The sequence below is a fragment of the Pteropus medius genome, unplaced genomic scaffold (assembly GCF_902729225.1).
Source record: "Pteropus medius unplaced genomic scaffold, Ma_sr-lr_union100, whole genome shotgun sequence".
NCBI lineage: Eukaryota > Metazoa > Chordata > Mammalia > Chiroptera > Pteropodidae > Pteropus > Pteropus medius.
Window position 1 is genome coordinate 1,954,555 of NW_024347791.1, and position 17,334 is coordinate 1,971,888.

At 48.9% G+C, this 17,334-nt stretch overlaps 1 protein-coding gene across 6 annotated transcripts; it reads left to right on the plus strand.

The window, feature by feature from the left end:
• Positions 1-98: 98 nt before the first annotated feature.
• On the plus strand, positions 99-17,077 carry APOL3 (apolipoprotein L3). 6 transcript variants are annotated; one of them, XM_039877786.1, is made up of 5 exons: positions 99-459; positions 3,902-4,004; positions 4,299-4,403; positions 11,950-12,070; positions 15,101-17,077. In XM_039877786.1, the coding sequence occupies exons 1-5, from the start codon at positions 439-441 to the stop codon at positions 16,077-16,079; spliced, it is 1,329 nt and encodes a 442-aa protein (XP_039733720.1). In that variant the 5' UTR covers positions 99-438; the 3' UTR covers positions 16,080-17,077. The 6 variants fall into 6 exon arrangements, with proteins under 6 accessions (XP_039733720.1, XP_039733721.1, XP_039733723.1 ...); XM_039877787.1 differs by having other exon boundaries at positions 4,335-4,403; XM_039877789.1 differs by lacking the exon at positions 99-459 and having other exon boundaries at positions 1,313-4,004; positions 4,335-4,417.
• Positions 17,078-17,334: the final 257 nt, after the last annotated feature.

A 17,334-nucleotide genomic window follows, 5' to 3' on the forward strand; every position in this document is an offset into this window, starting at 1 on the left:
GGAGGGACAGTCTTCAGTTCTGCAGCAGGCACCTACTTTGTGCACCTTCTAGAAGCTTCCAGTAGTGCAGCCGGGTTGAAGCGGGGGAGGGGTGGCAGTCATGCAGAAAGAGATAGAAAAGCTAGGTCAGGTTCAAGGATGCTAAGAGCATCTCACATAAACCTTGGTTCGTTAATTGAGCACCTACTATGTGCTTGACACTGAGCTGGCACAGGATAGAGACACAAGGCCCAGGCACTAACTTTCGGGGGGCCCCCTTAGTCATCAGACAATGCAAAGCCTTCCCTACGGAGGGTCATCCTAGAAGCAGAAATGAGGGAGTTGGTGAGTAGGCCTGTGGGTATCGGACCACGACAGTCAAAGCTTTGTTCATTCTTCTCACCATAAACCAGGCTCATTGGCAGGCCCCGGGAATCCAAGAGCAATGAAGGAAGACAGATGTCCTTGCAGCTGCAAGAGGTAGGGGAGGGAGGAAAGGCTTTCCTTAGAGAAGGGCTATGACACCCGCTTGACATACGGTGTGAACTTGAGCAGCAACCCCTGGGCCACTGCTCGGCCAGCACAGTTGCTAAGGAAAGCTGCGTGCTGCACGGCGTTGCCTGGGCCTCCAACAGCTGGACCCGTCCAGCCTCTGAGCAGGTGCATTTTGGCCCCTGCTAAGGGAGCCACAGGAGATGCCATAAAAGGTAGATGGGGCCAAGCGCTGGAGAGTTTTAGGCGGCTTCTCCTTCCATTCAAGGACATTAGGGTTTTCGGACTGTAAAATTAGTCCATCTTTGTTGGCATATCACAATCTCCTGGGTTGGCCTGCATTTTCACCACTTTATTGCAACCTTGAAGCAGGGGCGCTGAAATTTTCTGACTCATTTCAAGCCAACAGGAAGAAGAATTTAGGGAAGAAAATTACATTTATAGAATACCTGAAGGTTTTAAGGATTTCTCTTCCTCTGGGAAAATCACATGGTCCAGAAAAACAAAACTAGAATCGGAGAGACCAGCCCGGCTTCCCTGCTTCTGGGGAGTCATTTCACCCCATTGGAACCTTAATTTGATCTTTTTTTGAAAGAGGGATAATAATTGTTTTCATCATAGGGCTGTTGTAACAAGCTCCTCATTCCCTTCTCTCTCAGCCCCTGACGGCCACCGTTCTGCTTTTTGTCTCTATGAATTTCACTACTCTGTACCTCATATAAGTGGAATCATACGGTATTTATCTTTTTGTGACTGGATTATTACACTTAGCGTAATGTCCTCCAGGTTCATCCATGTTGTCGCATGTGCCAGAATTTCCTTTTCGATGTGAATAATATCGTATACATACATCACAGTTTTCTTAGCCATTCATTCGTTGACGGAAGCTTAGGTTGCTCCTACCTTTTGGCTATTGTCAATAATGCTGCTGTGAACACAGGTGCACAGATACCTCTTCGAGATCCTGTTTCCATTCTTTCGGGTATGTGCCCACAAGTGGGGTTGCTGGAATACGTACGTGGTAATTCCATATTTAATTTTTTGAGGAACTGCAATACTATTTTCAATAGTGGCTAGATGCTATTATTTTGAAGGCCAGACTTTAGCACAAAAGTGACTCCAGACAAGAACCTCCTTGGCCTCCTCACTGCCAGGAGGAGAGAGGTTGGCACGTGCTCCAGCGCTGTCTGGTGGTGAGGCTCTCAGAGCCTCCTCCAGCCTCACCTGCCGCTGCTCACACTTGCGGTTTTGGGATCTGCTGGACTTGAAGCTGTGTCCTCGCTCTGAGCTAAAGCTTATTTGCAGCATCCTTAGTACTTGGCAGTGTGCCTTTCAACTCGAAATCATTAACCTGGATAAATTACTCAATTACCTGTTTTAAATTGGAATCCAAAATCTGTTAACTCTGAAAATATGTCCAATTTTCTTAAACATTATACATACATCAAAGTTAAACATAGTATTTGTCTTGACTTCAACATAAAAATATTAAGATTATGGGTTTGACTTTGTCATCTTTATACTTATTTCTAAGCCTTCCTGAAATTGTCAATTGTTACTCAGGGCCCAATTTTACAACCTGAGGAAAGATAAATGGGATTGTCCACTAGATGAGCTGGCAGCCTGGCAGTGAGTGGCCGAGACCGGTGGCCACTTCCCATGAGGTCACTAGGTGCTGTCGGCATTGAGTGCAATCCCCAGCATTCTGCAGCCTAAGATGCCTGTCTTTGCTACTCACTCTGAGGACCGCAAAAGTCCTCTTTGTTACACGCTCAGTTTGAAGCTCCCTACCCACTCCCACCGTCCCTATAAAAAGGGAGGACAGCTCAACTCCAGCCTGTCTGAGCCAAGCACACCTCCCCACGGGCTGGAGAGACTGGACGGGGCAGGGCAGGCCAGGGGTGGGGCTGCTGGCTGCGAGCCTGCAGCTGGTGACTCCTCCAGTCTCCACCAGGTGATGCTGGTGGCGCACGCCAGACACTTTTCTGAGCAATTTTGGGTTACTTTCCCATAGAGTTGGGATTTTCTTCACCGTAGGCTGAAATTGCTATTGACCAAAGATTTCGGCCAAGACTTCAACTCCAGAGCTAAAGTCATCCTAGATGACCTTGGGTTGGGGTCGAGTTCAGCTCTAATAGTCACTAGATCTCCAGGATCTGTAAATGGGGTGGTCTCAGCTCATGCCCCTGGAGCCTAGAAGTGCCTAATTCTCATCTCGATCTGACTTTGCAGCCCACATCATGGCTGTCCCAGCACAAGGCCGCGTCCGTCCAGCGCACAGACGTCCGTCTGGAGTCCATGCTGCGTCCTGATCCTTGGGATAACTGAGCCACGTCTCGTGCGGATGTTAATCGAGTTCTGCTTCTCACAGCGGTTTTGTTCGGACACTGAGCTGCAGTCATGCTAGGGAAAGGGAACAATTGGGAAGAAGAGTGGGTACAGGGAAAAAATAACAAAAGATAACTCTAAACAAGTGTCAAAGGCCAAATGCGAAACTTGCCTTGAGTCTTGGCTCTTCCTCTGAGTTGCTTGGCAAAAGCCACGGCCTCTCCCCTCACCTCGGCTTCCTCCTCTGCAGAATCGGACCCTATTTCTGACTCAGTGTGTGGTCTTTCTGCAGTAACATCCATCATTCTTCTGTCCCTCCCTGAAAAGCTAGGAGGGGAGCTGGCCAGGACCCCCCCGTGGACATTGGCCCTGGATGAGCAGGCCCCTGTGGGAGGGCGGGAGTGGCCTCTGGTATACTCCCAGCCCCTCCTGCCTGGGGCAAAGCAAGAAAGCCAACAACTGCAGGACTTACAGGCTACGGGAACTTTTCCTCTCTGTTTATCTGTAAGATTGAGTAAACAATTCCTAGAGTTGGTGTGAGAAACGAGAAACCCGCGGCAGGTTTCCGTGGTGTGGGCAGGTGCCCACACAGTGCCTGGCACGTACTCAGCCCTTGGTCCACGCTGGCTGCTTTGCTCAGGATCCAAGCAGAAAACAGGCCTGCTTTCTGTTTTCAGACGTGTTGGTGTTCCCATGACACTGGCCTTCCCATGCAAGTCCTCCATTTGGACAGAAAAAGATCTATTGTCGAGAGGAAATTAGCAGGGGGAGAAAATAGCATGGTTCTGTCCGCTCGCTGCCACAAACTTCTGGGTCCACCCGAACGGCACTGACCACTAGCGATGGGCCTCCTTGGCAGGTCACCGCAACCCAAAAGCACTGGTGCTGTCCCTGCCACCAGGGACAAGTCTAGAGAGAGACCTGATCAGAAGGGATCGGGGGAGACAGGAACACAGTGTCTGAGCAGTGGGCTGAAACCCTCCCCCAGGTGCCATGGGACGAGCAAGCAGGGGACAGTGGACTCTGGGCAAAGATGCTGGAGGGCTTTTCAGAGGAAGTGATAACAGATTTGGGCTTTGAAGGATGAGCATGCTTTTTCCAGGTGGCGGAAGCTGGTGCTCCTGGCAGAAGGACCTTTGTAAGCCAAAGTCTGGAAGCCACATGCACGTGTGGCATCAATGGCAGTTATGCAATGCTGGGAACAGGTAAACAAGGCAGGCATTTTGGGGAGTGCAGGGGAGGGACAAGGAGGAGGGGGCTGAGAACAGCCCCATGGGGTGGGGGAGTAATTTGCAGAGGGTCCCACAGTCTATCAGTGGCCAGTCTTCCTTCCAGAAGCCCGAGGCAGGATGGGCTGAGAAAGGACTCGGAACGTCAGTCCTGGAGTTGTTCCTCAAAGGGTGTCAGTTGGCAAGGAGGACATGGGAGTAGCCGAGGGTGGTTCCTGATAGTTAAGGGCTGTGTTTCTCAGAAAAAAGATTTTTGCTTTCACTTTTGAGCCCTGAAAAGCATCCGGTTATTGTGCATATCCACAGCTGCCGACTGGATCTGCACATTAAGAACGACTGGATCTTCTTCCAAGTCAGCCGGAGGAAGATTTCTTGGTGAGCTGGGGAAGGTAAAACCCTTCTTATCCTCATCCTCCTTCTCATCCTCACAACAACTTGTTAACAAAAGGATTATTGTCACAATTTTATAGATGCAGGTATATCAAAGCCCAGAGAGGTTAGGTAATTGGCCCACGGGCACATATGGAGCAGCAGCAAAGTCCGGTTTCAAATCCAGGCCTTGTGCAACTGCTTCCTCCCTGCCCCCTGTGGCCCCAGACAGTGAGGAGGGAGGGAAATCTGCTCAGATGGGTTTGCAAAGCTCCCCCCACCCTGCCCCCCGCCCGGCCGGCTCAGCTCAGGTTCTGGGCTACCTGAGACATGGGCCAGTGACCCGTGGAGGAAAGTGAATGTTGGGGTAATTTGGAGCAAGTAGAGGGGTTAAGGAAGGGCAGGTGAGTCAGAACTTCCAGTCCTTGTGGCCTGGCTGCCCTGAGGCTGGCCCCAGACGGCTGCTGTGGAGGCTGCTGGGAACAAAGGATTTGTTTCAAGATTTGAAGAATCTAGAGGTTGTTTGACCCACTCTATCTCTCACTGTCTGCTCAGTGCCAGGCCCTGTAGGGAAACTGAGGCCCTGACAGGGGAATGACTTGCCCGGAGTGCCCTGATGGGAGACAAGCAGGAAGATGGCAGGGCTTTGCCTCGCTGCCCTTACTGGCCCTCAGTTCGGGACTGTGGGGTGATGGGGGCAAGTAGGAGGGGGCCCTGGGTGTCCTGATCCAGAAAGACAGCCAGACGCAGTGAGTGAGAAGGCTGTGCCACAGCCCATCGGCTGCTTGGTCCCAGCTTTGTCATCTTAAAATAAAATGCCAAACTGTAGACGTGAACACAACTGTAGGGGTGTGAGCTTAGATCTATGTGTTTATGCAGGCAGAGACAACCCAGGGAACTTCTGAATTATTAAAACCACATTTCACCCCTTAAATACCAGCGTCAGAGGGTCTTGGCCTCCACTCTGTCCTCCAAGTGCTGTGTGACGCTGGGTGAGCCACTTCCCTAGGAATTATTTGTTCCTACTTCTTAACCGGTTTTTAAAAATTGGTTTCACTCTTTTCATGTCGATTTGAGGCTCTTGTGTTTGTGGACAGTCACCTTTTGCCTACAGTATGAACTGCACAGAGGGGTTCCTGGTCTCTCATATTCCGACTTGGTTTATGGTGTCCTTTGCAATTTTTTTTTTTTTTTTAACCAGGAGAAAAATGAATTAAAGTTTAACAACATGTATACCTCCTGTAAACAGGAGAGAGACCCTGGAAAACCGAGGGACCCCTGTCCTTTGCAGGTACTAATTTTTAAGAGGTCAAATGTATCAGACTTTTTGCTTCATGGCTTCTGGGATCTGTGTCTCGATGAAAAAATGTTTCCTCGACTCAACACATTAGTTTTAACATTTCTTCTAGTACGTTCGTCGCGTGTTTCTTTCTGGTTTACATTTGGATCCCTTTGGGATTCATCGATCGATCGATCGATCGATCGGTTTTGTGGAAGCTTGTTATTTCTCCTCTTCCTCCTCCTCCTTCTTCTTAACGGACAACATGTTTGATGGGTACCTACATTTGTCAAAAACAAGATGACTTTTTTGTGTGCCTTCAAAGGAGCCTCCAGCCCAGTAAGAACAGTTCCGGGCAGCAGTTAGTTAAGGAGACGGGCAGGAGGCCGGAGGGGGCGGTGCAGGGCCTCCAGACCTGAGCCCGGCCACCCTGGGGGCAGGGAGGCTTTGGAACGTCCTGCTCAAGGCCCGGGGCGCGGGCATTATTCAGATTTTAGCCGAGACCCATGGTTTTCACATTTCTCTCTTCTTCTTTCTCCTCATATAAAAATATTACGGCTGCAGTAAGGAGACAGGAGGAAATAAACGGAAGTCGCAGAAATCTGACAGAACTGTCAAAAGTACATTAAATCAGCAGGGTAATGTGTGTGAAATCTGAGTCACAGTTTTATTTGTTTTCTGCCAGAAAGAACTTCTCATCAATATCGACAAGAAAAACAAATAGAGTGGCTCGGTTGCTAGTCAAGCTGGGGTTATGCTGTGTCGGCGAAAGGCTGGTAGTTTCATGGCCGAGTGATGGCCCCCACACCTTAGATGTTAGCCAGGCTGGGCCGAGGGGGCAAAGGTTGCCCCGGGCGGCAGTGCAACAGGACCTGCCGCAGATAGCTCCCTAGTGTTTACGAGACCAGTGGTAAACACTGCAAAGGTGACTGGAGAATGAGCCGCTATTTGTAAAGTCTTAGAGCGTTACTGGGGCAGAGCAGAGGCCACAGATAGAAGCCACTCTCATCATTCGCTATTATTTTATCTGTGAGCCCCTTTGCCATCATTTCAGTCAGGTCTCAGGAGGAGTAGTTGATAAATGGTCTTTTCGCCTTAAAATAGTGCCTACACGTAATTAACGTTTGCTTTCTTCCCTGGTCTCTCAAGGCAGGATAATGACAAACAGAACTGAGAGAAATGCTCTCTCTAGAAAGATCTGTGGTTTTTTTTTTTTTAAAGCTACCGAGAAACGATAGTATGGAGAGGATGTACATCCTCGTATACTGTGAGTGTCAATGTAAATCAGTACGATTTGTTTGCATAACAGCTCAGCTCTAGGTATGAAAGAATTTTTACATGTTGATGCTCTCTGTCCCAGTCGTTCTACATCTAGAAATATCTTAAGGAAAATGATCTCGAATACAGGCAAAGTTTTATTCGAGGAGCATGATTCTTTGCACTATTGTTTATATAAAGAATTAGAAACCACCTAAGGTCCAACAGTTGGAGGAGGACGGCAGAGCGGACATGCGCTCAGCAGCCCACAGCAGGGATGCAGGACGGACCCCTGGCCCTCCGCAGGTGAAGGAGCTTGCAGAAGCAAGGAGAGCACAGGCTTTGGGGCACTGCGGCACCAGGAAATTTATCAAGACGGAGACTTGGGTACAAGGTGCAAGACATCGTTTTGGAATGAGAAGAATCATTTACCAATAAAATATACACGCGAATAAATATTTTTGTACGCTAAAGGGAGTTAGAGCATAGCCTTCCCCAACGTGGAATCTGGATTAAAAAGTCTTGGGTTCACATCCTGACCCGAGGACTGTTATGAAATCTTGGGCTAATCCTAAGTTTAGGTGAAAACCTAGACTTTGCAATGGTTTCCTTCACTTTAACCTGGGAGCCATGAAAGCATCCATCATGGAATGTGTGAGTATTTAATGAGGAAATCCGTCAGGAGCCTTGCCGTAAACACTCGATCAATACTGGCTTCGTCGACGAGTAAGCGCGAATGTTCCCCACCTCGGGTAATTTCCAAAACATTCCTTCCCATCTTTTCTTCTGTGTTTGGTTTTATTGCTTCTTTGGTTGAATTACTTCTCGGGTGGCTTTCTCTCTGATTGTCTTCTCCTTGGATGGAGCAAGGTAACATTCCATAAACAGCAGCCAGCAGAGCCCAGCAGACAGAGATACTCATTGGGTTAAGTCCTTTTTGGCGTTTGTGGCCATCCCAGAGGGAACCACCAGAGAGCTGGCCCTTGCCGCTGGCGGATGCCACGGCCGACTCACGTTCAGCCCCACGATTTGTTTTCTCTTCCCTAGGAGTGAAACAACACCTTCTACCAGCCAAGATCAGAATGGCGAGCTGAAGGGAAAACTCTGAGATCCTGTTGTTGACACCGTGACCTCAGAAGCCCACAGGGTCTGCCCAGTTAGTCAGCTTCCTCTTATCTGATTGTTCCTGCTTAGGACCTAAAATTGAGGGTGTCTCCTTCAGGCTACTTTAAGCTACACAGGAATCGAGAACCTCAGAGGGGTTGATGCAGCCCCCAAGAGGGGACAAGGGGAGTCCCCTCACCCCAGAGTCTGTAGGGGGACCCTCTTTCTGGTCTTCTAGTTAGGTTGCCATGGCCAAGTGCCCACTGCCTTCTTCCCCCTACTGGCCTTCCAGCGACTCAGAAGTGAGGCCAGGATAGCCCACAGGGAGGTAGGGGACCAGCAGAGTTGGTAGTGGGGGGTCTCTTGTCCCCTCTACCTGGAACCTCCTAGTTCCAGGTAGAAATCTCCCCCTCCCCAGCACCCTTCCCCCCAGGGCTGTGTTCAGGCCCTGTCCTATGTTCCCAGTTCTAAACACCTGCTTACCGGGGGTGGGGGGAGCGGGTGGGGGGGCTGACTGCCTCAGGACCCCCGCAGAGGTGCAGCTCTGTATGTCCCCACCCACACCCACCCCAGTCAATAAACAAACAGATTTAGGGCTGTGACTTCCCTCCATCTAAGCCCTGGTTTCCTTTCTCACTCAGTGAAGGAAGAAAAGGAAAAACAACCCTCCACCCACCCAAATCAATGCTAAGACTGCATTGCCTTGGCAACCAAGTCACCCTCCCAGTAGCCTCCCAGGAGAGGGAAATACTTACAGGATAAGGAAGGGGAGGACAGATCAGAAGCCAGGAGCTCCTTAGCAGGCTCCAGGACCCTTGACTGAGGGCTGGAGCTTGTTTTCCCTGAGGACAGATGAGATGATCTCCTGTTTGATAAATGGGCCAGCTTGAGTTCAGAGGTATCATTGGGGAGCTCCGTCCCCCCGAGACCAGCCTGAGGGGAGAGAGGTGATGGGATTGATCACAGGATTCGTGGGGAGGGTCCAGACCCCCACCCACCTGAAGACCCCCCCATCCGCACCTGTGCGTCGCAGGAGAAATACTCTTTGCATGGCAGTTTTACTCAATGGTGTGTAGTCTGAAACATAAAAAACAAAAACAAACAAACGAACAAAAACATAAGCCTGCTATAGGGTAGAATGCAGAAGTCACGGGAACTTTTGAAACGTAAGGAGGCTTCAGAGAAATGTCAGACGGCTGACCTTGGATTCAACCTCTGAGCTCTCTTCAAAGTCCAGCACATTGCTGACGCATAAGAGTCCTTTGCATATGGCCTCATTGTAGGTTTTGAAACGTGCAAAACCTGGAGATAATTTTATTTTTTTAGATAAGCAATAGGATTGCCATTTATTTCCTATTTAGATATATCAACATTCATCCACTTGGAAACCTGCAGGAGGGAGGTTAGGTGACCTTTACTTTTCTATTGATTGTGCAATGAAGAGTCTCTTTTCTAACTTAATCACGACGCCTGTGGGTAGGATGTGTTCATCCTCAAACTTAGTGCTAACGTTTACACATCTATCTGTTCCATGAAGTTCTTTGGGATTTTTTAAATTAATGTCCAACTTTGGGCCGACGTGGGTAGTGTGGTATGAAACCGTGTTGATAGGGCTTAGACCAATTCGAATAAGGTCAGTCCGGAAACTTATAGGCTGCTCCTTACAGAGGCCTAAATTCACCGCGATCTCCTAGTTTTCCCTCATGTGCCCGTGGCCAGGTAGGTCTGTATCCATACGGGTGTGTTCCCAGATTGTAGCTGTGATTTTTCCAGATGACCAGATCGCTTTTCTGAAAGTAAGCTTATTTTTAGCCATGTTGATCCACTGTTCTTCTATATCACATCGTTATTTTTTCTGACAGGCTTCTGGGGTTAACGTGGAAACATCTCAGAATAATTACAGTTTTTTAGATGAGTTTCTAATATCTTCTAAATCATATGATCTAAAAATAATTCGAGTCAGCTACTGCAGGAATAACTGCTGTTTTCCTGACAACTGATTGTGAAATCTGAAAACCCGCCTATCTCTTCTTATAGTGTTGTGGCACGATCAGTTCTAAGACCCACGGAGCCAACTGAGATGAATTATGAGCCTTTATTAGCCGGCCGGCGACAGACTCTCCACCACGCAGGGTTCGAGGAGATCAGCCTTGAGCGCCCAAAAGAGGCAGCTCATAAAGCCTAGAATCACACTCTGGTTTGACATCAGACAAGCAAACAGATTAACCACACCCTATTTAATATCAAACAAGCAAGCAGATTACAGAAGCAGAAGTTGGCCCTTAGCATACCTTTGCCCAGAACCACACCCTTAACAATAGCGATGAGTATGCAAAACCTGGAGATAATTTTATTTTTTTACATAGGCAATAGGATTGCCATTTATTTCCTATTTAGATATATCAACATTCATCCACTTGGAAATATGCAGGTTATTAGTTTCTTCTAATTTGACTCTTTACATTACTTTGGACACAACGGGGCATAAATAAAACTTTCATGGCATTAAGATCTGGGTGGGCTTTCTGGGGGTTAGATGTAGAGCCCACATATTTAATCTTCACTATTTTAAATGACCAGTGCTAGCATGAGGGGAATGCAGCCAGTACTTGGCCTATTTTTAAACTAGTGTAATAACCCCAGTCATACTATTCAGTATGTTTGCTTTTTAAAATAAGTAACCGCAATTAAGTTGTCCTAGCCCTCACACTTCAGGTGACCGCGTCTTTCCTTTCAGTTGTCTATGAGGTCGATTCTGTTAACGAAGGTGGATGTTAACTATACGAGCCTGAAAGAATTCTGGACCAAATCGAGTCCTGGCTCTCATTCTGATTAGATCAATTCCAAAATGGTTCCATCTCCAATGGATGGAGAGGATGGAATTTGTCTTAAATTACGTTGTTGTTCACTCAACTCTTAGATAATGAGCTGTCAGCTCCCCCACATGGTAAACTCCTCAAGGGGCAAGAACCACATGTTTTTGTGTCATGCGAATTTTCTAAGGGGCTTGGCAGCACCGGTACCCTACGGAGTACACAGTACCTTTTGTTTGTTGTTGCTGACAAGACCTACACATTTATCCTTCAAAAAAACCTACTATTAAAATGTAGCAAAAGTGAAAAAAAGATGCCTCTTTGTGTGTAAATAGCAGGAAATACATTTTACAGCATGTCCTAGCGCACATATAAATATACACTAGTCCCCAGTCTCTTGTCTGCAATTCCATAATCTCTAAATTCCCTGAAAACCACACATTTATTTTTTGGGGGTGGGTGGGTAACTCATTGGGGCAGTAATTTTGCTCTGTACTGACATGAGACTCTGTAGTCGTTACATTATTTATCCCATTTGATGTGAATATTCATTTGTTTCACTGTGGAAAATGAAAGCATTTGTTTATAGGGTACTGCCCAGCCCTTGCTGGCAGTGGTAAGTAATATACCATATGTGCCCTGCATTCTCTAAATGATTAAAAATTCTGAATTCCTAAACACATGCAGATCCCCCAAATTAGATAATTAATCCGGAGGCTGGAAGTCCCAGAGCAAGGTGCCGGTCCGGTTGGTTTCTGGCGAGATGGTCACCTAGAGACAGGGAGGGTGAGAAATCTGGTATCTCTCCTTTTTGTAAAGACATCAGTCATATTGGATTAGGGTCCCACGCATATGACCTCATTTAACCTTAATGATGTCCTTAAATGCTTTACTTTCAAATATAGTCACAGAGGGGTCAGGGCTTCAACATAGGAATTTGGGGAGCGGGGAGACATGGTTCAGTCCATAACACCAGGTGATTTCATCAGAAGTACCCAGGTGACAGCTGCTCAGGAAGATTAACATTTAGCCTTATACTAAATAGTTTTTACTGTCTACCACGATTCCTTCTAAACTTATTAATTTTCTTTCCATCTAGAGAGCAAAAGCTTTCCTGAAGACGGTGAATTTGTACTGAACCCAATGTGCAGAGAGGAACCGAAACGCCAGCTGATGGGTCACGCCAGGAAGGAATCTGTGGCTGAGGACGATTTATCCGGGTAAGCTCCAGGGGACGCCCCAGGAATGTCACCCAGGTCTGCTCCCTGAGCTGGTTTCCTGTGGCAGGCATGGCTCTTCCAGGCAATAACGTGTGTTTGGGGTTGGATGTTCCTTCTCAACAATCCAGAAAGAGGATTTCCTCCATATCATTCCTTGGCTGCGAATGGCCTCAGGTTGAGAAGAGATGAAACCTGCAGGAGGGAGGTCAGGTGACCTTGGGCCACTTACTTAGCCATCCTCTCTCTTAGTTTATTCCTCTTTTCAATGTTATCATGAGGAAAAGAAAATAATGCATGTAAAATGCTGACACGTTATGCTCAATTAACATTAACTTTTAAAAAGATCGCTGGGGAAAGACGGGGCCGAGGGTCTTTCTTCCTGGATGAGAGCCCAGCAGGACTTCCCTTGCGACAAGCCAGAAAAGTCCAGACACAATCAGTTCGTGTCCCTGGGGATTTTGGCTAGAGTCCTTTTTCTCCCTATTTAAGGAATTATATAAACACTGCAAGATCCTGCTGGCCCAAAGGCAGAGAGAGGCTGGAGTGGAGTTGGACGGAGCTGAGCTGGATCCCGACTCTCTCTCCACCCAGCTCCGGGGCTCTGGGCTTACGTCTCAGAGTCTCAGATTTGTCATCTCTGCAATGGGGACAGCAAGTCAATCCGACAGGATTATGGTGATGGTCTTAGTGTGAACTTCAGGTCAACGATGAGGGAGCAAGTGCAATCATCCTGTCCAGAGGCCCAGGGAGGCTTGGACCAGGGTCAGAGCAGGGGGTGAGGATGGAGCAAGGGTGAGTCCAGGCTGGAGGACTAATAGGAAGGCTTGGCAGCGGGGCCGGGACTGGAATGAGGCGACCGAGGCACCTAGGTCACAAAACTGAAGAGGCCGTGGGCCTAGGGGAAGTCTCGTGAGTCGGAGAGGGGGCATTTCTTCCCTCCTTGATCGATCCCCTCACCGCTGGGTGCAGAGGGCGGTGGGTGATTATGTCTTCCATACCCTGCCCGGGAGCCAAGGGTTCCTGACTGTCATTTGGGAGCCCCCTCTATTCTATGTAGAAGCAGTGAGAAGGCAGTGTGTCTTGGTGACAACTTCCAACATCAGAATGGGTGGCTGCCAATTTTGTGTAATTTGAGGGATTCTGAGTAGATTCACAAGTCTCCACCAGACAGGAAGGTGCTTTCTGCATCAGCTCGTCCACATGCAGGTCTCAGGCTTAACGATTCATATCCATGGTTCTTAAAGTCTCTTGTATCTTCAAGCGGCTCCATGAAGTTGCACATGGCCTTGGCGTGCAGGCATGTGAAGCTGTCACCAGCTAAGCTGTGAGTTAGGCTTGTGACACCTGAGAAGTCAGGGGTGCTGGGCAGTGGGCTGGAGAGTTTGAGGGGAACCAAAAATAGTAGTAGATCCTCAGCTTCCCTGTCAATTGGAGCAGCGTCTGAGTCCAGTGACCTTCATCTAGGAAGGTGAAAGGGCATCAGGCTTGGCAGAGCAGATGCCAGGCAAAATGAAGGGACCATGAAGGACCCCTTCTAGCTCTGAGTTTTTGATTGTTTAATTCTAAGTACCCAGAATTGCCAAAATGCGAAGGCTGGGGCACAGTTCCCAAGACCACCGTTACTTTTGACAGCAACTGAAAGTTTGGGGGGCTGTCCCCAAACCACCCTCGGGTTAGATAATTCCCTAGAAGGACTCACAGCACTCACTGCAAGCTGTCAAACTCACAGTCACAGTTTATTACGGGGAAGGACGTAGGCTACAATCAGCCAAAGGGAGAGCTGCATGGGGTGGAGTCTGGGAGGGCTGTAAACGTGAAGTTCCGTTGTCTTCAGAACCTGTTAGTGTCCCGTGTTCAATTTGTGACAATGTGCATGAAGCATTACCAACCAGGGAAGTTCACCCTGTTAAAGAAAATAAATTATTCAGACTCTTATTAAACGGTAAGGAAAGCCCCGTTCAGGGCCACTGCGGGATGTGTCAAGCCTAAGTTAGTAGGGAAGAGAGACCGGGCTCAACTCCAGATACGGCAGAGACAGCTGGGGATTTATAGCGAATGAGCAGAATGAGAGGATTGGTGGATGGAGAATTACTAAGAAGAGAGGTCAAAGGTAGGTCAAGGACTTACGCATCAAAGGTGGGGGTGGCGAGGAGTCTGATCAGATGTCAAAGGTGACCAGGTATCAAAAATGAGGGGATTCTCACTAAACTGACTTGCCAGGGTTCTCGCTAAGCCTGGGTGATATAGGCTGTCAAGGACAGGGCACGGAAGGCCAAGGTCGAGGCCTCGTTGAGAAGAGAGCTAAAGTTAGGCAAGGAAAGAGTCTTTTTCAACCCAAGCCTCGGTATACAGGCGTTTACTGGGGCTTGATCGCAGGCCGCCCACATGGCTGACCTCTAGTCTCCAGCCCCTCCTGGAAGTCAGACGAATGGCTTTAGTTTCTAATTCCTCTGTAGGTCAGGACTGATACCCTATGACCCAAAGTCTCCATCATCCATCACCTTGTTATACTGTCCAGTGGCCAAAGGCCAGGCAAACAGCGACACTCCTATCAGTCGAGACATTGTGGGAGCCTAGAGATCACTTCCCGGTAGCTAAGGGCAAAGGGCAGAGCGCTCTGTGGGTCAGGTTAAGTCTTCACCACACTCTAAGATCCTCTGAACGAAGGTTTTTCTGCTTCACCCCATTTCTCTTTGGTCGTCTGTGAAGTTCCCACTCTATAAACACTTCGGTAGTGAGGGTGTTGACCTGCCCTTGCGTGAGAAGCTGTCTTTATCAAATGCTTACCACTTAAGAGCATCCTAAGAGGACTTTTCCTTACTTATTCCCTGACTGAATAAGTACTATGAAGCATCTATAAGGTACAAAACATGTGTTTAACATTGAAAGAGAAAATCTTTACATTTGTATAATTCTTTTCCCTTTGATTGATAGCAAAATCTCTGTGATTTGTGCAGGTTGAATCTTACTGAGCCCACTTGACAGATAAGCACACTGCCTTTCTTAATCACTTGACCTTCATTATTACAGGAGTGAGGCAGGCGCGCTACATGAAGTCTTGACCCAGGTGGAAACAGGCATGGCCGTGGAGGAGGAAGACATGCCCGTGGAGGAGGAAGACATGCCCGTGGAGGAGGAAGACATGCCCGTGGAGGAGGAAGACATGCCCGGGAGGAGGAAGACATGCCCGTGGAGGAGGAAGACATGCCCGTGGAGGAGGAAGACATGCCCGGAGGGGAAGCGGTTTATGACTGAGTTTCCTCAGGTGAGACAGGAGCTTGAGGAATGCATAAGAAAGCTCCGCGAATTTGCAGACCAAGCTGACAAGGTAAACAAGCACTGTACCATCTCCAAAATTGTGGCCAGTTCCACCGGTGTCGTGTCTGGCATCCTGACCATCGTTGGCCTGTCTCTGGCACCTGTGACAGCAGGGGCCAGTCTGGTGCTTTTGGCAACTGGAGTAGGACTGGGGACAGCAGCTACTGTGACCGGTGTGTCCGCCAGCATCGTGGAAAACTCAAACAGCTCAAAGGTGAAAGCCAAAGCCAGTCACTTACTGTCAACTGGCATTAACAAAAAGGAGATGGTCCAAGAGGCTCTACGTCACGGCACACCCCAAGTTGCTTACGTAACAGGAAAATGCATCAAGTCTGTGAAAGACGTTGTGGAGAACGCCAAGGCCATCAGGATGGCCCAAGCCAACCTTCTGTTACTAAGCGATGCCAAGAGCGTCATGACCACGGGGACAGTGTCAGTCAGAAGCAGCAACCAGATTCAGAAGGCTTTTGGAGGCACCGTGCTGGCAATGAGCAAAGGAGCCCGGATCGCGGGTTTGGCCTTTGCAGGTGTCACACTTTTGGTGGATACGATCAGCCTCGTGAAGGAGTCAAAGTACCTGCACGAGGGGGCAAAGATGGCGTCGGCCGAAGAGCTGAGGCAGAAGGCCCAGACGCTGGAGAAGAAGCTGGAGTTCCTCACCATGATCCACGAGCACCTGCAGAGAGCCTGACTCCACAGCCCCACAGGGACAAAGGCACGGCGGCACCCGGTCAGAGAGAAAGAGGGCGCCACAAATGGGCCACGGAGAAGGAAGGGACGTGGAACCTGGAATGAGGGAGGAGAGGGGACTCGAGGGCGAGGGGGGTAGGGAGAAACTGTTTATTTTGGACCGAAGAAGACATTAGGGTCACGAATAAAGCAAGAGGCATGGAGGAGAAAGCAACGAGGAGGCCAGCGATACGAAAATGTTGACAACGGGAGAAAGCTCGAGAGTCTGAAGTGCTGGAACATGCGGGAAGTAACAGTGGCTCCCCTGTGGATCGCCCCGTGTTTCGACGTCCCAGCACGAACGGAGTCCTTCCCTGGCGGTGGTGGCCTTTAGCCGGACTTTCCAGCGTCGCCTGACCTTTGTCCCGCAGCAGAGTTCTCTTAGTTAGGCAGTGGCTTCTTTCCTTCTTTAATTTTTAATTTTCTTATCATTTTTTTTTTCAATTACAGTTGACATACAATATTAGTTTCAGGTGTACAACATATCGAGCAGACCATTCCGTGCCTTATGAAACGATCGCCCCGATAAGTCTAGTCCCCATCCGACGCCATACATAGTTATTGGGATATTATTGACTCTACGCAGTGACTTCTCGATGAAGATGATGGTGGTGACGGCAGAGTGGGTGGAAACATCTGGCAAGTTGCTGGTGTCCTTTGGGGCCAGGGCACTCTGAGGGACCAGTGAAATTCCCGCGAAACTCCACACGCTGTGTTGGAAGAGTGAATGATTTGAAAAAAAGAAAAAGAAGTCAAACAAGATGGCAGTAACAGGTCAAACGAGTCAAGGAGACCTACCAGCTTGGGGCCAAGGGACATGGTCTCTCCGAGCCTCAGTTTTCTCATCCCCTGGGGTGGTGGGGGGGTGGCTGGACAAGATGATGTTTTAGATCCGTCGGGCTCTCTCCCTATCTTGTGTTCTGTAGACTTTGCTTCAATAAACATGGGCTGATACACTGAGCCTTTGTTGTGTTGACTGCTGGGCTGCTGGGGTCTGGATGCCTGACTCGCCTTCCAGGGCCTCAGGGAGCACGTCTTCCATCGCTCCTCCTGCTCCCTCACTTGACCCCCACTCTCCCATCCGGTTGTGTCCCTCAGAACTCGGTGCCCCACAGGCTCCACTGGGACACCCGGGGAAAATTTGTATATACCTCTGCTTGGGCTGAGCACAGGCATGTCCCACCCCCAGCAGCTGGGAGCCAGGATTGACATGTGGC